Source organism: Salvia splendens, chromosome 7 (assembly GCF_004379255.2).
Source record: "Salvia splendens isolate huo1 chromosome 7, SspV2, whole genome shotgun sequence".
Classification (NCBI taxonomy): Eukaryota; Viridiplantae; Streptophyta; class Magnoliopsida; order Lamiales; family Lamiaceae; genus Salvia; species Salvia splendens.
Window position 1 is genome coordinate 35,673,467 of NC_056038.1, and position 24,913 is coordinate 35,698,379.

The 24,913-nt window shown below is 39.4% G+C and overlaps 3 protein-coding genes and 2 non-coding genes across 5 annotated transcripts; 3 read left to right on the forward strand and 2 right to left on the reverse strand.

Annotated features, from left to right (window-relative positions):
- Positions 1-2,862: 2,862 nt before the first annotated feature.
- Positions 2,863-3,921, forward strand: LOC121742243 (ethylene-responsive transcription factor 4-like). The gene has a single exon (XM_042135329.1). It carries the CDS (start codon positions 2,987-2,989, stop codon positions 3,614-3,616), a length of 630 nt encoding a protein of 209 aa, XP_041991263.1. The 5' UTR covers positions 2,863-2,986; the 3' UTR covers positions 3,617-3,921.
- Positions 3,922-13,723: 9,802 nt separating this feature from the next.
- Positions 13,724-16,138, reverse strand: LOC121810811. Its single transcript, XM_042211534.1, has 2 exons — positions 15,885-16,138; positions 13,724-15,743 (listed from the first exon to the last, which is right to left on the reverse strand). The coding sequence occupies exons 1-2, from the start codon at positions 16,136-16,138 to the stop codon at positions 13,724-13,726; spliced, it is 2,274 nt and encodes a 757-aa protein (XP_042067468.1).
- LOC121742800 lies at positions 15,471-15,577 on the forward strand. The gene has a single exon (XR_006038136.1). It is a non-coding gene; the product is annotated as a small nucleolar RNA R71 (small nucleolar RNA).
- A 3,300-nt stretch (positions 16,139-19,438) lies between the features above and the next one.
- Positions 19,439-21,853, reverse strand: LOC121810812. Its single transcript, XM_042211535.1, has 2 exons — positions 21,600-21,853; positions 19,439-21,458 (listed from the first exon to the last, which is right to left on the reverse strand). Exons 1-2 carry the CDS (start codon positions 21,851-21,853, stop codon positions 19,439-19,441), a joined length of 2,274 nt encoding a protein of 757 aa, XP_042067469.1.
- Positions 21,186-21,292, forward strand: LOC121742801. The gene has a single exon (XR_006038137.1). It is a non-coding gene; the product is annotated as a small nucleolar RNA R71 (small nucleolar RNA).
- Positions 21,854-24,913: the final 3,060 nt, after the last annotated feature.

Consider the following 24,913-nt stretch of genomic DNA (forward strand, 5'->3'; position numbering starts at 1 on the left):
TATTATTATTATTATTATTATTATTATTATTATTATTATTATTATTATTATTATTATTTATTTGACCACAGGTGTATGATTGTATCGACCCGCTTTCGGCGGAATCCGCTCGACCAGCGGGTTTACGGAATAAGGCCGAAAGTCTCCTAGCGGATGGCGGGGGTTTGAACCCATGACCTCAAGGTCACCACAGCTCCACGCTGTCAACGCCGCTATAATCACGTTCGTATTGTAATTATTTCTTTCATATTGCATTAATTAACCTAAATCGCATACTACCACCCTCTCATACTATTATTATTTAAACTGTTTTTTTTTGGAATATGAATTTAAGACAATTATGTTTAATAAAATAAAATAAGATAAATAAGAGATAATAAAAATAGGAATGGAAAAAAAAAATAAAGTAGGATAAAAATAAAATATTAGAGATTAGATATTTTATTTTTGGCATAATAAAATGACTCATGGGATAATCCAAAATAAAATAAGATTCAAATAATTTGGGATGTAGTAATATTAGTAACTTAAGCATTATAAGTTCTACGTTGTAACGCTACACATGTGCCTTCGAGAACTCACTTACGTGATTTGTGATTGGTTTGTTGTACGGATTATATTTTATCCATATTCATGATAAGGCTGAATTTGGAAATATAAGAAAATTCACAATTCATAATTAAAATTCAAAATACATTAATCAAAACATCAATATAATTACGAATAATTAATCATTTGCCATTTAAAATTGACAAAAAAATCTAATCCATTTCTTAATTAATTCAAGTATTCATTCTATAATTACATTTAAATAGTTATAGTATTACTACTTTTTTTTCTTCTTATTTTCGAATGCTTTTTTACTGTCTACCTAATATAGTTTCATTTCTTAAAGATATATACTCCTATTACCTCCGTTAGCAACTAATATATATGTTTTTCTATTTTCGATCATCTACAAAATGTGCTTATTATCCATTAAAAATACTCTAATAATATTTATTTTTATTTATCCCATCTCTAATTTTTCATTAACTCTTGTTTTCCATTATTAAAACCATCGTTAGTATAGTACTAGCTGTATTTTATCAACTGTGAATGACTGAATTAGTATGTATTAATACTTAGATAAGTATCAAGACTACTATACTTTGCCGTTATATTTGGAGTTCATTGTAATTATTTCTTTTAGGCCTGTCAAATTGGGTACCCGCGGATACCCGATCCGAAATTTTCGGGTACCCGATCCCGAAATTCCCAAAATCCAATACCCGATACCCGACTCAAATTTGATTTCGGGTACCTGGATACCCGAATCGGGTATCCACTCCCGAAAAATCGGGTATCTAATCCCGATTGTGATTTTGATTTTTGATTTTTGGAAATTAACTACAAACTTTTAGAATTTACTTAATAAGTATTATTTAATTCAAATCTAATACAAAGTTGAAGTAGTATTCCAGAGAAAATAACTACAAACTTTTAGAAATACAAAATTCTTGTAATAGTTCGAATTTATGAGAAAATAACTAAAAACTTTTAGGAATACAAAATTCTTGTAGTAGTTCGAATTTAAAAGAAAATAACTATAAACTTTGAAAATTACAAAATTCATAAGTTATAGTACATATTAACATCTTTCATCCATCCACAATAAGTCAATAACCATCAAAATTCATAAGTTCTAACGTACATCCCTTATGAACATCACAATTCAATAATTCATAAGAATCAAGATCTAATAATAACATCATCAAAGATTCAAAATTCAAAATATCATAAGTCAATGAAATTAAAATGTAATTAAAAAAATAAATTACATATCTTATACACTAACTATTAAGTATTAATTAAAATGTAGTTAAGAAATTGAATTACATTTAATTATAATCAAAACATAATTTGTTAATTTTAGAAAACAAATCGGATAATTGGGTATACCCGATCGAATATCGGGTAACCCGATACCCGATAATCCAAAATTCTCACTACCCGATCCCGGTCCGATACTCGAAAAATCGGGTTTCAGGTATCCAATTATTCGACTTTTTCGAGTTTGGATATCGGGTACCCGATATCCATTTTGACAGGCCTAATTTCTTTCGTATTTCATTAATGAACCAAAATCATACACTGCCAACGTCTCATACTATTATTTAAAGTGTTTAGTAAATTAAATTAAAATAAAACAATAAAATAGAAATGATAAAAAAGAATAACTTATGAAAAATTAAAATATGAGACTCGACATAAAATTAAATAAATAAAAGATAATTAATTTATTCCTTCACGTAAAAAATGACTAGGATGATAAAATGAAATAAGATTGGAACACTTTTGGGATGTAGTAACATTAATAACTTAAGTCATTGCAACGCTATACGCGTGCATTCGTGAACTCACTTGCGCGATCTATGATTAGTTTGTCGCTAGTAGTATATTTTATATTCAGGATAAGGCTGAATCTGGAATTACAAGGAAATTACAATTCATAATACATTAGTCAAAATATAAACATAATTAAAAGTAAGACATCATTTCCCCGTTAATCACTAAATTAATATTTGCGTAAATCTAAATCTCCCAAAAACAGCGGCCGCATACAATGCTAATTGCCGGCACATCAACGTCTTTGGCGCTCTTGTCTTCTTCATCCACCGCGTGACACGTCGCCCTTCTCCTGTGGACCCCACACGCGCATTTTCTCTCTCTCACACACAACGCCGCACACAACCGTACGTACAAAACAGTATATACACACATACATACTCTCTAATTAATTGGGCGGCGCCCCCAGTCAAATCCCTCGTTGACCGCGCCACCCCTACCCCTCCATTTTCCCCTATTTAATTGGCCGTTTCCCCAAACTGAAACCACACCTCATTTCAACACCTCCTTTCTCTCTCCCTAAAACTAATCGTTTCAATTGAAAATTCCGCCGCCTGTATTTAGGCAGAGCGCGAGAAAATAAAAATAAAAATCGGAAATGGCGATGAAGGATAAGGTGATCGGAAGCGCCAAGGCTAGCGGCGCGAAGGAGGTGCACTACCGCGGCGTGAGGAAGAGGCCGTGGGGGCGGTACGCCGCGGAAATTCGCGATCCGGGGAAGAAATCGCGCGTCTGGCTCGGCACGTTCGACACCGCCGAGGAGGCGGCGCGTGCCTACGACGCGGCGGCGCGCGAGTTCCGCGGCGCGAAGGCGAAGACGAATTTCCCCGCCACTGCCGTCCCCGCCGCCGTGCACAGCCCCAGCCAGAGCAGCACGGTGGAGTCGTCCAGCGCGGATCTGAACGCGCGGGCTCCGGTGGAGCTGGATCTCACGCGCCGTCTCGGCGCGGCTCCGGATCGGGCTGTTACCGTCGCCGACGTCGGTCCGATCGGAGGCTACCAGTTCCTGCGGCGGCAGCCGACGATGGCGGTGCTGCCGAACGGGCAGCCGGTGATCCTCTTCGATCCGGCGATGGCGGCGGCGTACGGGATGGGGTACGGCCGCGGCGGCGCGGTGAAGAGCGAATCCGACACCTCGTCGGTGGTGGACGAGAACAATTTTGACGGTGCGGAGGCGAAGAGGGGGCTGGATCTCGATCTGAACATGCCGCCGCCGATCGAGGATTGAATTCCGTAGCCGGAGATAATAACTGAGGAAGAAGAAAACTGACGTTCGATTTCTGTACATAGATTTGAATTGAAGAAAGGAACCCTTGTTTTTTCGCAGCTAAGAGTAATCTCTCTGGTTGTTACAACCGCCACCGGCGGCGATTAGGTTTTGATTAATTCCGTTTTGTTGTTTTGGGAAAAAACAAAGATTAAAAAAAATCATGTTAAATTTTGATGTTAGCTGATTCAATTTTCGCATCAGATCCAAGAAATGTTGTTGAATTGTATTTGATTCGTGAATAATAATAGTGTCGTTTCAGATAATATCGATCGAAGTTTTGAGAGTTCATTCGTTTGTTCCAGCTGGAAAATAAATAGAAAAAGAGAATAAAACATGAGTGAAGAAAAGAGGAGAGTAGTCAAAAAAGGTAGAGAAATTGAGGAGAGAGAAAGAGGCGAGCACCGACGGCGAAATGGGAGAGGGTGGGGCCCGGATGGAGCTCCGAATTCCGTGTTGACGGGGTACATGTCGTGCCGAAGGTGGACGGCACGTGTTACTTTTAGCTGCCGCCCACTATATATAAATGCATACGCGAATTCTTTTTTGTAAAAAAATAATTATGGGATTAGTTTCTCGCCGCTTTCGCAAATAATGCGCCCGTTTTGAAAACAGCCTCTTTATTTAATGATTATAATGATCTTTTTTGCATTTAATTTATATTTTCTCAAAAGGGAGCCACAATGCGTGGGCAAAAACCGAATTTTAAAGATTTAGTTGTTCACATTCATTGATGAATCATACTAAAATTAATGGCAAATTGTCGGCAGATATGGAGATTAATTAAATTTTACTCCGTTCCTATTTAAATTATCAAAATATTTTGAACAAAATATCAATTTTGATAATTATCGGCATACAATCAGACGTAAATATCACCACTGCCTGAAAGTTAAATTGTGTAGTTTAGTAGTAGTATTTAATTAACAACAATGTATCACACGTAGCGATTGTTTTTCCAATAAAATAATTCGAAGAAAATCATCACCCAGTTTAAAGTTGCATGAAATATTCAAGTTTAATTAAAATTTATGAATTTCTAACTAATTTTTTAAATGGTGGTCCTTTTGTTTACCAATTTTTAATTTTTGTATTCCTTTTGTTTTGTTATTTTCACACCAACATCTCGAATTATTGGTAATCGAATATTTCTTGTTTAAAATAGTGTGGGAATGTTTGATTGGGTCAAGTGATTTTAAGTTGTGGGTGCAAATTAAAGATAAGTTGCGGAAAAAATAATTTATTTCATCTTTGTCCCGATTCATTTAGTTGTTTATTAGAGACGGTCTTAATTTTTTCCTAATTTGTTATAGGCATTAAATCATTATGTTTCTTTTCTTCTTTATTGTTTGTGTTAATTTTCAGATAAAATCAACGACTGTTATATAATACGCGACAAGGATATCACATGTGCTCGAACCAGGGACGGACCCAGCATGTATCAAGAAGGGGCAAATGCCCCTCCTCCATTTTCTTCACATATATATAATTTATATAATATAAAATTTATTTAGTTTAATTTCTCATTAATTGCCCCATCTAAAATACTTGAATTTTTCCTATGTATATTTTTGCCCATCCCAGTATAATTTCCTGGCTCCGTCCCTGTATCGAACCAAATGTCCCAACGTGACTGTATGTTTTAATGTTTTTGTTGAGATCTTTTTTACACGCGGGATCTCATATTATTTTCTATCCTCTCTTTTTTTATATTCCATGTAATTATTTTTTACTTTTTTCTCCATTTTGTTTTGTTATTTTGACACCAACATCTAGAATTCTTGTCACTTGAATAATTTTTGTCTGTATAAAATATGGAGTGGGATTATTTGATTGGGTTAAGATTTATTTAGTAGTGACAAACCCAAAATATTACAGTGTGTTTACAATATTTTTATATTATAGTGATAAATTAAAACTCGGAAAGGGATATTTAATTTAGTGGTCCTCTCTCTCAAAATTCGGAAAGTGGTATTCAATTTGCCTTGGATTCTTTTATTATATGTTGTACATTTTTGTTCAAGGCTTTATTCTTACATTTTGCAAGGATATACCAGCGTAGAAGATACTATATATACTCCATCACCTACAAAATATTTATGGTTATAGTTTAAAAAAAGCTAAAACCAATACCTAATTGCATTTTGTCGTTTCGATGTCCAATTAATTTCAATTAAAATAAACTCAATTTACAACCATTTAAATTATAAACTTATCGTACAAAAATTCTAATTTTCAAAATTAAAAAAAGATACAACCTCCACCGAAAAAAAATCTGCTTCGACGACCCATGTTCCAAAATACACGTACTAAGCTAGGGGCATTATCATATCATAGGCTTATATTTGTTTACATTCACAAAAATAGAATAATTCTCAGAATATGTAGGAAGAAATAATGATCTTTCAATAATAATAAAACTGAAAATTTTCATCACATAAATACACCACTCTATCAACCTGTTACATTCCCATAATAGTTGTTTGATTTCAATAATGATACTGTAAACAATTGAGGAACGATTTGAGTAGCAAGATCAATCGGTTGAAGATTGGAATGAAATTGTAAAGGAAATTTTATTCACTGGAATGAGAAAAAACGAGAGCGAGAAGATGAGCTACAGTATGTAAAACTAACTACTGAAAAAAGCTATTTAACAGAAACTAAAACTAACGGCTAGTTTCAATCCTACGGCTAGGATTAAAACTTGACTAACAAACAGATCTAACGGCTGCCGGAAACGAGTTGTCATAACAGCCGAGCTGCCGAGCTGCCGAGCTTGACGAGCTTGACGAGCTTGCCGATCTTGACGAGCTTGACGAGCTTGCCGAACTTGCCGAGCTTGGCGAGCTTGCCGAGCTTGGCGAGCTTGCCGAACTTGGTGCTTGAGCCATCACAATCTACCAACAAACTCCACCTTGATTGCTCAATCACCAACCAAACTCTTCCTTTCCAGTCCCACTAGTTTCAAACATAGCAGAAACTTTTCTTTAGGCAATGGTTTAGTTAACATGTCTGCCGGGTTCTCTGAAGTATGAACTTTGAAGACTTTCACATTGCCTCTTTCAATCTCCTCCCTGATGAAGTGATACCGCACATCAATGTGCTTTGATCTCTCGTGATAAGCTTGATGCTTGGCCAGAAATAGGGCACTATTATTGTCACAGCCAACTGCTATCGCCCCTTGCTCAATCCCAAGATCAGACAACATTCCTTTCAACCAGAAACTCTCTTTGATTGCAGCAGCAAGTGAGATAAATTCTGCTTCCGTTGTGGAAAGTGCCACCACACTTTGGAGACTTGATTTCCAGCTAATAGCAGACCCAAACATTGTGAATATGTATGCCGACTGAGACTTTCTGTTGTCTAAGTTACCAGCAAAGTCCGAGTCACAATATCCCACAATAGCATCAGCTCCACCTCCATCATTCACTCCATATAGAATGCCTACATCCCCAGCACCCCTTAGATACCTCATCAACCATTTGAGAGCAATCCAATGTTCTCTTCCATGATTTGCCATAAACCGGCTGACAACACTTGTGGCTTGTGCTATATCTGCTCTGGTGCTGATCATAGCATACATAATGCTCCCTACTATATTAGCATAGGGTATCTTCATCATTTCTCTGGACTCAGCCTCACTGTTGGGCCTCTGATCAGCCTTGAGCTTGAAGTGCATTGCTAGTGGAGTAGCCACTGCCTTCATATTCTCCACCTTGAACCTTTTCAGCAACTTTGATATATAATCAGATTGTGTGAGCCATAATTGCCTTTTAGCTCTATCTCTGATAATGTTCATGCCTAAGATTCTCCTTGCTGGCCCGAGGTCTTTCATTTCAAACGCAGCATTGAGTTCATCCTTCACTTCTTGCACTGCCTTCCTGCTAGCTCCAGCAACAAGCATGTCATCTACATAAAGTAGAAGATATGTAGGATGTATGCCCCCTTTTCTGACATATACACAGGAGTCATAACTTGATCTCTGAAAACCAATCTTGATCATATAATCATCAAAAGTCTTATTCCACTGTCTACTAGCCTGCTTCAAACCATATATACTTCTTTTCAGCAAGCATACTTTATTTTCATTCCCTGGTTTGATGAAGCCCTCAGGCTGGGCCATGTAGATTGTTTCCTCTAGTCCTCCATGTAAGAAGGCCGTTTTCACATCAAGCTGCTCCAATTCCAGATCTTGAAGTCATCAGCCTTCACAATATTTGTCTGTGCAGTAGGGATTTCAACACTAGCCAGTAGATAGTACAAGCTTTCCCTCCTTTCAGCTTCCATCACCACTCTTTGATCCTTGGAAACTGTCATTTTTCCCCCAGTAGAGCAGAATGTATATCCCTTGCGTTCAAGAAGCCCAAGTGAAATGAGATTCCTCTTGATATCAGGTATATATCTCACTTCACTTATAATCTTCACAGATCCATCTTGCATTCTCAGCCTGATCTTGCCTATACCTTGGATGGTACAAACTTGGTTGTTGCCCAATATAACCGATCCAGTCATCTCTTGGATCTCCTCAAACCAGCCAAGATTCGGACTCATATGCAGACTACACCCCGAGTCCATGATCCAAGATCCTCCCAGACCACCCTCCATCACATTCAGAATTTCTGGCACATCAGTTTCCTCAACACAGTCAGTGGATGGAACACGGTTTCCACCACCATTTGCTTGCCTTCTTTTCCATGCGAAGCAATCCTTTTTGAGGTGACCCGGCTTCTTGCACCAATGACATGAGCGGGTTTCCTTTTGATTATTTGATGGAGTTTTCTGATTTTCTTGGCTCGGCTTCTGAAACCTCTTGACTCCCTTGAACTTCTTGACATTTAGGCTCTCAGCCATAGCCTCTGGATTCTTAGAGCCTGACTTCTGAATTTCTTTTGCTCTTATGGCCGACTGAACTTCAACAAGGGTGATAGTACCCTCTCGGCCATACAATATAGCATCTCGTAGCTGATCGAATGACTTCGGCAGAGCATTCAAAAGTAATATTGCCTTATCTTCATCCCCTATCGAGGCGTCGATATTTTCAAGATCATCGACCGCCTTATTGAAGTCTTCAAGTTGCTCCAATATCCCTTTATCATCCAAGAATCGATAGGAGTATAACCGCTGCTTCATGAGCAGCCTATTGGCCAAGGACTTAGCCATGTACAAGTCTTCGAGCTTCGCGATTATTCCGGCTGCAGTCTTTTCTTTTGCAACCTCTCGAAGAACTTTATCCCCGAGGCATAGCACAATTGCACTATGAGCTTTCGCCTCGATCTGAGCTCGTTTAAGGATCTCCTTTTCGTCAAGATCCATCTTCTCCCCTTTCTCCGACTTGTCCTCCTTTCCGCCCGCCTCCAACGCCGAAGCAAGGCCTTGATGAATCAGCATAGCCCGCATTTTCATCCGCCATAAGCCGAAATCATTCCTACCCGTGAATTTCTCGGCCTCAAACCTAGAAGCCATAACACCCTCCAATCTCACCACCGAAAGAACAAATCAGAAATCAATCGCGCCTCCCGATTCCCACAGACGGCGCCAATTTGTAAACAATTGAGGAACGATTTGAGTAGCAAGATCAATCGGTTGAAGATTGGAATGAAATTGTAAAGGAAATTTTATTCACTGGAATGAGAAAAAACGAGAGCGAGAAGATGAGCTACAGTATGTAAAACTAACTACTGAAAAAAGCTATTTAACAGAAACTAAAACTAACGGCTAGTTTCAATCCTACGGCTAGGATTAAAACTTGACTAACAAACAGATCTAACGGCTGCCGGAAACGAGTTGTCATAACAGCCGAGCTGCCGAGCTTGACGAGCTTGACGAGCTTGCCGATCTTGACGAGCTTGACGAGCTTGCCGAACTTGCCGAGCTTGGCGAGCTTGCCGAACTTGCCGAGCTTGGCGAGCTTGCCGAACTTGGTGCTTGAGCCATCACAATCTACCAACAGATACGATTTGGAAAATTTTATTAAAAGCGATATTTGAAACTCTTATCAACTATCACTCTTTGTGAAGCTTCACTATCACTCTTTGTGAAGATTCATTGCAAGCAACAATGGTCAAGCTGTGTCAAATCCTATGAGCTTTTATGTCTTAACCTTTCGAAGCTGGTGATCATATTTTTCACCATGTCGGGTTCTATCAATTTTACGTCTTAACCTTTTGAAGTTGGTGACGGTCTTTTTCACCATGTCGAATCTTATGCCTTTTACAACTTAACCTTTCGAAGATGATGACAATCTTTTTCACTGTGTTGAATCCTAGTTCTATTTATGTTTCTGGATCTAACATTGTTCTATTCCGAGTAGCAATAAGAATTGTTGCGTTGGCACTCTAAAATTTTGGTAAATTTTGGCTGATTTCAGGATATCAACTTTAACATTTGTCTATAAATGGTTGAACCATTGATATGTTTTGGCTTTGTAACTGAACTATTGATAACTTTGGTGAAACGATCGGCCATCAGCTAAAATGACGTCACATTGTAGACAATGAAATAAAATCAGAGTATAACAAATTAAACAATTTTTCCTTCATTTAATTATGATTTACTATGTTAAGAAATTCGGGGAACAACAAATGAAATATTTAATGTAATCACTGCTTACAATGTGACGGAGCTTTATTTTATATTTCTTACATTATTTTAGTTAACGTCAATTAAATATATACTTTCTTCGTCCCAATTTTAGGGAATGACTAATTTTTAGCACGCGTTTTGGAAAAATGATACTTCATCCGTCCTATGTTACTTGAAGCGTTTCTTTTTGGCACCGGATTTAAGAGCATCCGCAATGGGCGGACGATGGCACGCCCGATGGCGCGCATCGTCCGCGTCATCCATCGTCCGCACCCAATGTGGGTGCGTGCCATAGGGCGCGGACGATAGTCGTGCCCTATACTTCGGTCGCGGAGGATAGCGCGGACGATGGGCGCGGACGATGGTCATCGTCCGCGCCATCGTCCGCCCCATTGTGGAGGTCGCGGACGATTGACGCGGACGATGACACGCGGTTTTGATTTTCTATTTAAATCTCGTTTCTCATTTAGTTGTGCATACGAAAGACTATCTCTTTACATATTCTCTCTCTACATCCAACCAAAATGAATCTCGGTGACGACACCAACAGGAGCATGCGCAGCTCATGAGCGACATGATTGAAGACGTGTGGGCTCGTAACCGCCGTCGCTGAGTTTGCGTTTTTTTTAATTCGCATTGTAATGTATTAATTTTTATTAAATGAAATGAAGTTTTTGAAATTCGTATTTTAATGTATTATTTTTTTTAATTCGTATGGATTTTGTAAATATTAAAAAAAATGATGACGTGGCGCGCCTTAGGACACCCCACTGCAGGTGGGGAGGTAGGAGAATAAAACTGCTGACGTGGCGCGCCATAGGGTGCGCCTTAGGGCGCCCCATTGCTAATGCCCTAAAAAAGTTATATTTAATGAGTTAAGTAAAGTAAAATAAAGTAGAAGAGAGAATAAAGTAAGAGAGATGAAAAAGGGTAAAGTAAAAGAAAGAATAAAGTACGTGTGATTAGATGTTTTATTTTTAGTTAAAAAAAGAAATGATTCAAGTAACTTGAGATAACCTTAAATGAAATAAGATCCAAGTTATGTGGAAAGAAGGGAGTAAAAATAGTTAGAATAAAGAAAAAACAAAGTAAAACAGAGAAATGCACTTATTTGGATTTATAGAGGCAGTATAGTTGGTTGCACGTATTTCGATTTATAGAGGCGGGACAGTTTGGTTCCAAGAGGCAAAGTTACGTAGACAAATGCACTTATTTCATTCACCTTAAAACAGTATAAAGTGGGACCCAGGGCAAGGCTATAGTGGAAATGGTTGAGGTGGAGAATAAAAAAGAAAGCAGACGTAGGGGAGAGCACGTGGCGGTGAAGCGCGTGAGCGGCGGACGTGTCGTGCGGAGAGAGAGAGGCGGCTGTCACGTGGGGGCCGCCAACTGCTCAGAAGTTGCGTAGTTATTCGCCACGTCTCACGTGCGTCCCACTCATGCCGTCATCACAAGCATCCCATCCCAAGGCGGCTGCCCCATTTCTCTCTCTCTCTCTCTCATTATTCAGTTTTTATTTTTTTAATTAAACGTCAGTTTATTGGGTTGCCGTTAGTTTGCTTGACATTGTATATACAGGGTGGTTGGGTAGCTGACGTGTAAATTTAACTATATCCAAAAAGAATAAAGCTATGCGGCCATATTATGGCCAGCCAATTAATTAAATAATAAAAAAAATTGATTTTTTTTCAAATTTTTGGTTTAATACTACTTGATTTTACTTTTATATCATCTTCATTATATGCTGCTCAACATGTTAGTGTTGCTCTTTCATAGTTTTTGCTCAACTTATTACTACTGTTATTTCTTGATTGTTGCTCAACGTATACAGTAATTCGTGATATTACTGTGTTTTACGTAATGGAATTCAAAGATAAGTATCAACTCACAAGTCCATTCACACACATATAAGTTTATATCGGTAATTCTAATTTTTTTATACATGTAAATGAACTAAATTAACTCTTTATGGCCGGCCACATTATGACCATTTAGCATCACTCTTTTTTTAAGTACGAACGATATTTTATGTAATTTTATATTTTATATAGAAAGAATAGACGAAGGCACTGATTTAAAGAAAGATTTAGAAAAATGAGTGGAAAAAAGTTAGTGGAATAGGGATCTCACTTGTATATATTAGTTTTAAATGAAATGTGAGTAGAATGAGTTAGTGGAACTATTACCATTTATGGTAAAAGTGAACCGGGACTCCTATTCACGAACAGACTAAAATTGAACAACGAGACTCCTATTCGCGGAAAGAGGAAGTACATGTGAAATAAATTCGCGGAAAGAGGATTCTATATTTAGGACTCCTTCTATATTTAGGTCTTAGGAGTACATGTGTTTCTTTTCGGCACGAGATTTAGGAAAATTGTGTTTAGTGAGTTAAATAAAGTTGAAGGAAGAATAAAGTAAGTGAGAGGAGAGAGAGTAAAATAAAAGAAAGAATAAAGTAAGAGTGATTAGATGTTTTGTTTTTAGCCAAAAAAGAGAAATGACTCAAGTAACTTGAGACAATAAAAAATGGAATACACTTCAAGTATCTTGGAATGGAAGGAGTAATAAGTTATTTTGGGTGGGACAAATTAAAGAGATATGTGGAGCATCTTCGATAGAACTGATGTGATATTTTAGAGTTCTTAATCAAAGCATAAAGATTATCAAGTTTAATTATTTTAACTCTAATAATACTACACTACTGCAAGAATACAGTATCGTAGTAGTATTTCAAGTGTCGATCCACAGGGAGGCGAGATTGCTTACGCTTAATAAGACTACACAAAGCATAAAAATATTTTGTTTTGATTTTGAGATGGTTAACTAACTTAAACTACTGAAACGAGATTTTTGACACGAGAAAGACAGGTCACTCCAAGTTGCTCACTAAGCTTGCGTTGTTTTACACCATTTACAACGAAACATACGACGGGATTATAATTATCAACCTAATCGCGTGCACTGAACATGTCTACGACGTATAGTTCACAGTCAGCTGAACACTTGTTCCATGAACCAACTTTCAACGACATTTAATTCCTGCGGATGCGCGGGAATAAATGTCGTCTACTATAATCACTTACCTAATCCACTATCAATTTATCCCCTGAACAGTTCTAAATCGAAAGCATACCAACAAACGATCAATCCTAAGCTATGTTAAAGAGACAATAGTTAAGATTTAACAACACTACATCATGACGTCCATAGTGCATTCGGGTGGGAGGGTGGGTGTAAAAATCCTTTGCAGGTGTGCTTCCTCCTAAGCTCCAATCCTAACTCCCAGTTGCTCCTACAAAAAGAACAAAAACTACAAAAAGAAACACTCAATTCAAAATAAATGTTAGAGGAAAGAATTGAGCAAACAAAACCTCCAACATAAGAAATCAAAAATAAAAACAAAAAAAAAACTTGGGTTGCCTCCCAATCAGCGCCTTTGTTTATAGTCGTTGGCTCGACCTTCTTCATCCTTGTCTACCTCTATCCAGGCTCCAATAGGCGCTTCCCCGCCTTCTCTTGCTTGATCACCACATTCTCTCCATCTACTCGAAACATGACCGTATTTGTCTTGGTCTCTATCACAACATCACCGGTTGCTAAAAATGGCCTACCAAATAGGATAGGCATATCCCTGTCCTCTTCCATCTCTAGGACAATAAAGTCGACCGGGAGTACAAACTTGTCCACCTTCACCAAGACATCCTTGATGATCCCTAGTGGCTTCACAATTGAGTGATCCGCCAATTGTAGCTCAATATCGATTGACTCAATCCTCGCTTGTAGACCGATTGACCTCGCCGTCTTCAGAGCCATCAATGATATTCCCGAGCCTTGATCAAGTAGGCACTTTGGGAACTTTTTATCTCCCATCTCACATGGGATCACACAGCTTCCAGGGTCTCTTCTCTTTGCCGGCATCTTTCCCTTCACAAATTGTGAGCAAAATGCGCTCAATATCACCACACCATCGTCTTGTATCTTCTCCTTTTTCGCAATAAGATCCTTAAAAAACTTGGAGAATTTAGGAAAGTGTAGGAACAAATCCACCAGGGACACATCTACATTAACTTTCCTGATAATGTTCATCATCCAATCGAGTCCTTTCTCTTGAATTATTTTCCTCCCCTTCTTCTTATTCTCGACTGGGAAAGGTGGTGGCGGGATCAAATCTGGAAAATTAAATGGACACTTCGGGTCCATTGCCGGACTTAGTGGATTCTTCTTGTGGATATCACTCATGGTTGACTCTTCTTTTTCTTGTTGACCTTCCCTAGCTTCGGTAGTAGCCCACTCAATCCCCTCGTCCGCCCCTGCGTGCGAGGTTTGTGAGCCAAACAACTTGTCCGCCCCTGCGTGCAAGATGTTCGAGCCATTTTGTGCATCTAGCATGATTGGAGACTCAAGATCCTTTCCACTTCTTAACTTAACTGCCTTGCACTGTTCAAAACCTTTAGGATTGGGCACCGTATCACTCGGGATAGCATTAGGAATTCTTGTGTGAGATGCTGTAGCAATCTGCCCAATTTGAGTCTCGAGATTCCTCAATGTAGCCTCCATCTGACCAAACTTCTCTACCGTCCTTTCTTTGAAGCTCTCATTCTCCTTTTGACTCTTGGTCATGAAGGAGAGTATCTGTCCCAATTGATCTTCTACCGATGGCTTCTTCTCATAGCCCGGGGGTTGAGTGTTTGTCCTCCATTGGTTCCCCGAGTTGTTGCTAGGACCACTTTGATTCCAGTTCGATTGCTGAGGCCTCCAATTCTGCTGATTACTGTATTGGTTGCCTTGGTTAAACCCTTGGCCATTGTTGCCAATGTAGTTCACATCCTCGATTGGTGGTCCTTGAAGACTAGAACATTGATCAGTATGATGCCCTCCTTGACACAATCCACATCTCATCACTGCCACTGCTTTGGGTTGAGGAGTCAGTTGCAGCGATTTCACTGCCTTTGTCATCGACGACATCTGGGTGCTTATATCTGCCAATTGAGCTTCAATTGCAGATACTCTCTCTGCATCCTTTGTAGCACCGAATGTGTCTCCTCCTTTCTCCGCTGCTCTCCTTGGGTTGTGCCAGTTCCGTTGATTGTTAGCCAACCTTTGGAATAAGGCTCTCACCTCCTCATGCGTTAAGTCATCCAGGTTTCCATTAGAGCCTGCAGTAACTAGTCCCGTGCCTTCATTGTTGAGTCCCTTGTAGAATTTCAAAAGGTCATGCCCCGGAGCTAGACCATGGCTCGGGCATTTCCTTATCAAGTCTGTGAATCTCTTCCAAGCTTCTGCAAAGGACTCATCATACTTTTGTTGGAAAGAAGTGATCTCTTCTCTCAATTTCTCGATCTTCATCGGGGAATTATATTCTAAGAGGAACAACGTCTTCAACTCCTGGAATGTTTCAATGTTGTAGCCCGGTATAGAGTCATACCAAGCTCTTGCTTTCTCCCTCAGAGAGAATGGGAATAAGACCCTCTTGATTAGATTGTGTTCCACATTCGGGGGTCTGTGAGAGTTCGTCAACTCGTAGAAGGCATTGAGGTGGCTCATCGGGTCTTCATCATCCCGTCCATGGAAAAGATTCCCCCCATTCACCAAACTAATGTAGTGAGGTGGAATGTTGATGTTGTTGTTCGCATAAGCAAACTCTCCGGGGTACTCAATTCCCGATCTAAGAGTGTCGCCAAACCTCACAACGGGTGGTGGGACAGCGTTGTTGTTATTATTGTCGGCCATCGACTCAGCTTCCAGATCACTGTCACTATCCTCAAACAATGGGTTATCTCTGATTGGACTCGGCGAATCCTGTTGAATTTCAAACCCGGCTGAACTTCCTGACCCTTTCCTTCTTTGATAACAGAGTAATCCGAAAGGCGGTGTACCCTGAGATCTCGTGTGCATTCACGACTTTCCTTTTTTTTTTTTTTATTTTATCTACACAACAGAAAATACACCAAGCACAAGCACAATATATTTCCTAATTACCGAAAGCGAGACCTCTCGACAACTTCGGGGTAAGTACTATAAAAAGTGTGTGCTTAAGTGAAAAACTAAACTACCTAGAAATTAAACTAAGAGTTAGCTAAAAATTACCTAAAATAATACACTCCTTCGTCTTCAAGTCCGGACGTGGTAGATGGCTATCACACCGTAGAACACGAACAAGGTACCTAAAAAACTCAAAAAGAAAAATCAAACAAAACAAAATAAAAACTAAAACAATTAAGCATAAACAAGCTATTGCCTCCCCGGCAACGGCGCCAAAACTTGATGTGATATTTTAGAGTTCTTAATCAAAGCATAAAGATTATCAAGTTTAATTATTTTAACTCTAATAATACTACACTACTGCAAGAATACAGTATCGTAGTAGTATTTCAAGTGTCGATCCACAGGGAGGCGAGATTGCTTACGCTTAATAAGACTACACAAAGCATAAAAATATTTTGTTTTGATTTTGAGATGGTTAACTAACTTAAACTACTGAAACGAGATTTTTGACACGAGAAAGACAGGTCACTCCAAGTTGCTCACTAAGCTTGCGTTGTTTTACACCATTTACAACGAAACATACGACGGGATTATAATTATCAACCTAATCGCGTGCACTGAACATGTCTACGACGTATAGTTCACAGTCAGCTGAACACTTGTTCCATGAACCAACTTTCAACGACATTTAATTCCTGCGGATGCGCGGGAATAAATGTCGTCTACTATAATCACTTACCTAATCCACTATCAATTTATCCCCTGAACAGTTCTAAATCGAAAGCATACCAACAAACGATCAATCCTAAGCTATGTTAAAGAGACAATAGTTAAGATTTAACAACACTACATCATTAGCCAAAAACGTAGCATTTTAATTATCAAACACATTGTTGATATCGAACATACGATTCAAGGTGTTAAAACAAATACACAAGCCTAGATTACAACTCGGAGCAACAAAGAGAGCCTAGCCTATACACATGGTAGAATGTAGAAATACAACCATAGGTGTGATGCTCTCGTCGAGTGGAGTCGGGATTCGGGAATGGATGGTCGGAATAATGGCCGGAAATGCCTTCCTTCTCTTCTTCCTCTCCCCCTTTCTCCCTATCTTTCTCTCTATCTCCTCCGTATTTTTGTGTGTTTCCTTTCTCTCCTTATTTTTCCCCAGCAAAACTGCCGAGAAAACTGCTGAAATGCAGTTGAACCACCAAACGCCCGACCGGGCGAAATTAGAAGGGATAATCGCCCGACCGGGCGAAAGGCTTCTGGAGGTATCGTGGGGAAACGCCCGACCGGGCGTTTTGTGTCGTCAATAATCGCCCGACCGGGCGAACTTTCTGGAATCCTCATGCGTAACGCCCGACCGGGCGTTTTAGAAGCTCAGAATCGCCCGACCGGGTGTTTCTTCTGCCTGCTATTCTGACGCATTTCCAGCTTCCAACACCCAAAACTACACTCAAAACACACTTTGGTGAGTTACAATTAACATAGAAATGTTTAGTCTCCGGGGGAAAAGTATAGGAAATATGCTTCGCATCAAATACCCCCAAACTTAAGCTATTGCTCGCCCCGAGCAAGATACATTTTAAGCACAAAAACTCAACCAAGTCTAACCCGCAAAGAGATTTTCATCAACAAGAATCATGTAGGGACGTGAGTGACAAGATCTAAACCCCCAACATTTCCAATCGAGATTTCCCACTCTCAAGAACAATCACTCATCCCCCTAGAACGTCAAGTTAAGGTGCACTTCAAAATAAGTCCAAGCATGCGATCAAACAACTCAAACCATCATCATTGACTCATTAAGCAATACTAACCACATAGACTCACAGATTTCAAATCGAACCTCTTTAACCCTACCAAGTTCTTTACACAACATCCACAAGCATCAACGATAAGGTCCAAGGTCTTATTTCAAGGTTGTAATGGGGCTAAGGACGAGGTAGGATAAGTATGGATAGTGAGCTCAAAGGCTACACATTTGAGTGCCAAAATCTTCCCTCCTACAACTTCCTTCCAAAGATTAACCAACGAAAAATTACAACTAAACCCAAACCCCCCCAAACTTGAGATCTATTCCAGACGAGATTACACAAACAAACATAGAAGCTCTATCTTTATTTCATCAACTTATTTTTTTTTTTTTTTTTTTTTTTTTTTTTTTTGTAAAGACCTCGACTTTTGTGAATTTGGAGGTCGTCTTTTTCTTTTTCTTGTTTTTTTTTTTCTCTTAGAACTTCATTCTTTTCACCTTCTATCAAGTCTAGAAATGTCTACACTTTTGCAATACACCACCCAACACTCAACATTCAACCACCAAGCTCAAACTAGTATTTAGCACCCAAATAGTAGCAAGGTCTTTCGATGAGGCTAAAATTAGGCTTATTTCAGTGGCTAAGTGTTTGGCTAAGTGTTTACACAAAGAATAAGAAATTAAGCTCAAGGTGGCTTCTAGGGGATCATTTGATGGACTAGGCATGTGATCATTTGGCCATGGAGTTCATCCTAGTGCCTTGTCCTCCCATATCGTTAACACAAACGAACGCAAGCACTTCACTCGATAAAGCAAATCAATCCAAAATAATTTCCACAAGTCATGCGATTTTCATACTCTCCTCAACTTAAGAAATCGGATGTAATCACAACATGCTCTTTCAAATAGATTCATGCACCTATTCCATTCATCCTAGGCTTCAAAGTTCAAGTAAAATCAAATAAGATTTCCCAACCAGAAAGCCGAAGATCTAACATGCATCCGTCAACTACATAGATTCACAACATCTTTATCACGCAAAACACCCAAAAAACATACATCACAAATCATTCATAACCCCCCCAAACTTGAATGCATCATTGTCCTCAATGCATGCAAAGAAGACATATAAAGTAAAGGGAAAGGAAACTCCCCCAAACTTGGCATGACGTCCATAGTGCATTCGGGTGGGAGGGTGGGTGTAAAAATCCTTTGCAGGTGTGCTTCCTCCTAAGCTCCAATCCTAACTCCCAGTTGCTCCTACAAAAAGAACAAAAACTACAAAAAGAAACACTCAATTCAAAATAAATGTTAGAGGAAAGAATTGAGCAAACAAAACCTCCAACATAAGAAATCAAAAATAAAAACAAAAAAAAAACTTGGGTTGCCTCCCAATCAGCGCCTTTGTTTATAGTCGTTGGCTCGACCTTCTTCATCCTTGTCTACCTCTATCCAGGCTCCAATAGGCGCTTCCCCGCCTTCTCTTGCTTGATCACCACATTCTCTCCATCTACTCGAAACATGACCGTATTTGTCTTGGTCTCTATCACAACATCACCGGTTGCTAAAAATGGCCTACCAAATAGGATAGGCATATCCCTGTCCTCTTCCATCTCTAGGACAATAAAGTCGACCGGGAGTACAAACTTGTCCACCTTCACCAAGACATCCTTGATGATCCCTAGTGGCTTCACAATTGAGTGATCCGCCAATTGTAGCTCAATATCGATTGACTCAATCCTCGCTTGTAGACCGATTGACCTCGCCGTCTTCAGAGCCATCAATGATATTCCCGAGCCTTGATCAAGTAGGCACTTTGGGAACTTTTTATCTCCCATCTCACATGGGATCACACAGCTTCCAGGGTCTCTTCTCTTTGCCGGCATCTTTCCCTTCACAAATTGTGAGCAAAATGCGCTCAATATCACCACACCATCGTCTTGTATCTTCTCCTTTTTCGCAATAAGATCCTTAAAAAACTTGGAGAATTTAGGAAAGTGTATGAACAAATCCACCAGGGACACATCTACATTAACTTTCCTGATAATGTTCATCATCCAATCGAGTCCTTTCTCTTGAATTATTTTCCTCCCCTTCTTCTTATTCTCGACTGGGAAAGGTGGTGGCGGGATCAAATCTGGAAAATTAAATGGACACTTCGGGTCCATTGCCGGACTTAGTGGATTCTTCTTGTGGATATCACTCATGGTTGACTCTTCTTTTTCTTGTTGACCTTCCCTAGCTTCGGTAGTAGCCCACTCAATCCCCTCGTCCGCCCCTGCGTGCGAGGTTTGTGAGCCAAACAACTTGTCCGCCCCTGCGTGCAAGATGTTCGAGCCATTTTGTGCATCTAGCATGATTGGAGACTCAAGATCCTTTCCACTTCTTAACTTAACTGCCTTGCACTGTTCAAAACCTTTAGGATTGGGCACCGTATCACTCGGGATAGCATTAGGAATTCTTGTGTGAGATGCTGTAGCAATCTGCCCAATTTGAGTCTCGAGATTCCTCAATGTAGCCTCCATCTGACCAAACTTCTCTACCGTCCTTTCTTTGAAGCTCTCATTCTCCTTTTGACTCTTGGTCATGAAGGAGAGTATCTGTCCCAATTGATCTTCTACCGATGGCTTCTTCTCATAGCCCGGGGGTTGAGTGTTTGTCCTCCATTGGTTCCCCGAGTTGTTGCTAGGACCACTTTGATTCCAGTTCGATTGCTGAGGCCTCCAATTCTGCTGATTACTGTATTGGTTGCCTTGGTTAAACCCTTGGCCATTGTTGCCAATGTAGTTCACATCCTCGATTGGTGGTCCTTGAAGACTAGAACATTGATCAGTATGATGCCCTCCTTGACACAATCCACATCTCATCACTGCCACTGCTTTGGGTTGAGGAGTCAGTTGCAGCGATTTCACTGCCTTTGTCATCGACGACATCTGGGTGCTTATATCTGCCAATTGAGCTTCAATTGCAGATACTCTCTCTGCATCCTTTGTAGCACCGAATGTGTCTCCTCCTTTCTCCGCTGCTCTCCTTGGGTTGTGCCAGTTCCGTTGATTGTTAGCCAACCTTTGGAATAAGGCTCTCACCTCCTCATGCGTTAAGTCATCCAGGTTTCCATTAGAGCCTGCAGTAACTAGTCCCGTGCCTTCATTGTTGAGTCCCTTGTAGAATTTCAAAAGGTCATGCCCCGGAGCTAGACCATGGCTCGGGCATTTCCTTATCAAGTCTGTGAATCTCTTCCAAGCTTCTGCAAAGGACTCATCATACTTTTGTTGGAAAGAAGTGATCTCTTCTCTCAATTTCTCGATCTTCATCGGGGAATTATATTCTAAGAGGAACAACGTCTTCAACTCCTGGAATGTTTCAATGTTGTAGCCCGGTATAGAGTCATACCAAGCTCTTGCTTTCTCCCTCAGAGAGAATGGGAATAAGACCCTCTTGATTAGATTGTGTTCCACATTCGGGGGTCTGTGAGAGTTCGTCAACTCGTAGAAGGCATTGAGGTGGCTCATCGGGTCTTCATCATCCCGTCCATGGAAAAGATTCCCCCCATTCACCAAACTAATGTAGTGAGGTGGAATGTTGATGTTGTTGTTCGCATAAGCAAACTCTCCGGGGTACTCAATTCCCGATCTAAGAGTGTCGCCAAACCTCACAACGGGTGGTGGGACAGCGTTGTTGTTATTATTGTCGGCCATCGACTCAGCTTCCAGATCACTGTCACTATCCTCAAACAATGGGTTATCTCTGATTGGACTCGGCGAATCCTGTTGAATTTCAAACCCGGCTGAACTTCCTGACCCTTTCCTTCTTTGATAACAGAGTAATCCGAAAGGCGGTGTACCCTGAGATCTCGTGTGCATTCACGACTTTCCTTTTTTTTTTTTTTTATTTTATCTACACAACAGAAAATACACCAAGCACAAGCACAATATATTTCCTAATTACCGAAAGCGAGACCTCTCGACAACTTCGGGGTAAGTACTATAAAAAGTGTGTGCTTAAGTGAAAAACTAAACTACCTAGAAATTAAACTAAGAGTTAGCTAAAAATTACCTAAAATAATACACTCCTTCGTCTTCAAGTCCGGACGTGGTAGATGGCTATCACACCGTAGAACACGAACAAGGTACCTAAAAAACTCAAAAAGAAAAATCAAACAAAACAAAATAAAAACTAAAACAATTAAGCATAAACAAGCTATTGCCTCCCCGGCAACGGCGCCAAAACTTGATGTGATATTTTAGAGTTCTTAATCAAAGCATAAAGATTATCAAGTTTAATTATTTTAACTCTAATAATACTACACTACTGCAAGAATACAGTATCGTAGTAGTATTTCAAGTGTCGATCCACAGGGAGGCGAGATTGCTTACGCTTAATAAGACTACACAAAGCATAAAAATATTTTGTTTTGATTTTGAGATGGTTAACTAACTTAAACTACTGAAACGAGATTTTTGACACGAGAAAGACAGGTCACTCCAAGTTGCTCACTAAGCTTGCGTTGTTTTACACCATTTACAACGAAACATACGACGGGATTATAATTATCAACCTAATCGCGTGCACTGAACATGTCTACGACGTATAGTTCACAGTCAGCTGAACACTTGTTCCATGAACCAACTTTCAACGACATTTAATTCCTGCGGATGCGCGGGAATAAATGTCGTCTACTATAATCACTTACCTAATCCACTATCAATTTATCCCCTGAACAGTTCTAAATCGAAAGCATACCAACAAACGATCAATCCTAAGCTATGTTAAAGAGACAATAGTTAAGATTTAACAACACTACATCATTAGCCAAAAACGTAGCATTTTAATTATCAAACACATTGTTGATATCGAACATACGATTCAAGGTGTTAAAACAAATACACAAGCCTAGATTACAACTCGGAGCAACAAAGAGAGCCTAGCCTATACACATGGTAGAATGTAGAAATACAACCATAGGTGTGATGCTCTCGTCGAGTGGAGTCGGGATTCGGGAATGGATGGTCGGAATAATGGCCGGAAATGCCTTCCTTCTCTTCTTCCTCTCCCCCTTTCTCCCTATCTTTCTCTCTATCTCCTCCGTATTTTTGTGTGTTTCCTTTCTCTCCTTATTTTTCCCCAGCAAAACTGCCGAGAAAACTGCTGAAATGCAGTTGAACCACCAAACGCCCGACCGGGCGAAATTAGAAGGGATAATCGCCCGACCGGGCGAAAGGCTTCTGGAGGTATCGTGGGGAAACGCCCGACCGGGCGTTTTGTGTCGTCAATAATCGCCCGACCGGGCGAACTTTCTGGAATCCTCATGCGTAACGCCCGACCGGGCGTTTTAGAAGCTCAGAATCGCCCGACCGGGTGTTTCTTCTGCCTGCTATTCTGACGCATTTCCAGCTTCCAACACCCAAAACTACACTCAAAACACACTTTGGTGAGTTACAATTAACATAGAAATGTTTAGTCTCCGGGGGAAAAGTATAGGAAATATGCTTCGCATCAAGAACGAAGGGAGTATTAATTTTTGTGTAAATCGCTATATCATTCTCTCTCTCTCTTATTTTACCATTTCTATACGTTAGCTATTTATTATCATTTTTATTAGACGAATACAGAAAAATCAACCAGACTCTTAATGCCGGACGAAAGGGAGTAATATAATATCATTGATACGAGACATAGGAGTGCAAAATCAATAATATCATGAATTATATATTGGGAGAAGCCGCAATTCCAAGTCCAATGTAGAGAAACTGATTAAACTGGACTTGTTAATCTGTGGATCACTTGGCCCAATACTCAGTTCAGTTATTCATTTTTGGATAATAGTATTAGACCTTCTTATTTGGCCTATTCATTTTAAGTAGTACTACAATAAAAAAAAACTTGCCAATATTTGACAAAAAATCTCTTAAAACGCAAGAAAAATATTTAAAAACAAAAAAAATAAAATAAGATGAATCACACTTACATACCCATTGTAAAGGTTCTTGAGTCCATACTATATCTAGATAGTATGGGCTCATGTCTCAATGTCTCATCAATTAATTGCAAAGTTCAATGATCTAACCCTTTTTTTAATATTAAAAATAAATGCTGATATTTAAAATTGGTTAGCATTTAGCAACGTAGTACCAATGTAGAATAGAAACAAGAATAAAAACAATGAAATTAGAACATCTACAAATGATACTCTATCCAAAACAATTGTAGAACAGTAGAAGGGGAAACTACGAATTATGTTAACATAAGAAAATAGGAGCAAAATAACAACACATCTCCCGGTGTTTTCATTTTCTATGAATATTAAATTGTTATAGTAAAAATTCTCCTTATACATAATATCTCTTCCTCCAAAAGGGGTATAGATAAGAGTGTAGATGTGTTGAGACATGTGAGTGGTAATAATTAATGGAGGGCCCTAAATTGAAGCTAAATAGGCCACTTTAAGCATATGTTCTAGTTCTTGATAAAGTTAAGACATAGAGTTGTGAATTGAGGGCAAGAGTCCACCTAAGTTTGGAAAAATCCTCACATACTTTTTATTGTGGTCTCATCAATCAAGCAAAATCTCTACCCTACTTCCCTTGCTGTCCACCACATGAGCTCCCTTCCTAGGAAACACACATACATTGCATATCAAATTATTCACTCACATTATTCATTTTCTTGCCCCAGTGTCATTACACCATCTCTTCTAGTATTTTCAACAACTTCATAAATAATACTCCACTATCTACATCTTTATGTCCATCTATAACTTATCAATCATATACTATTACAGTATATATACTCCATCCCTCCGTCCCATTCTAAGTGAAACATTTCTTGTTTGGTAAAAAATTTTATGCACTGCTATTTTGTGAGTTGAGTGGAGATAGAATAAAGTAAGAGAGATTAAAAAATTTTTCGTTTAGAGTGAGACA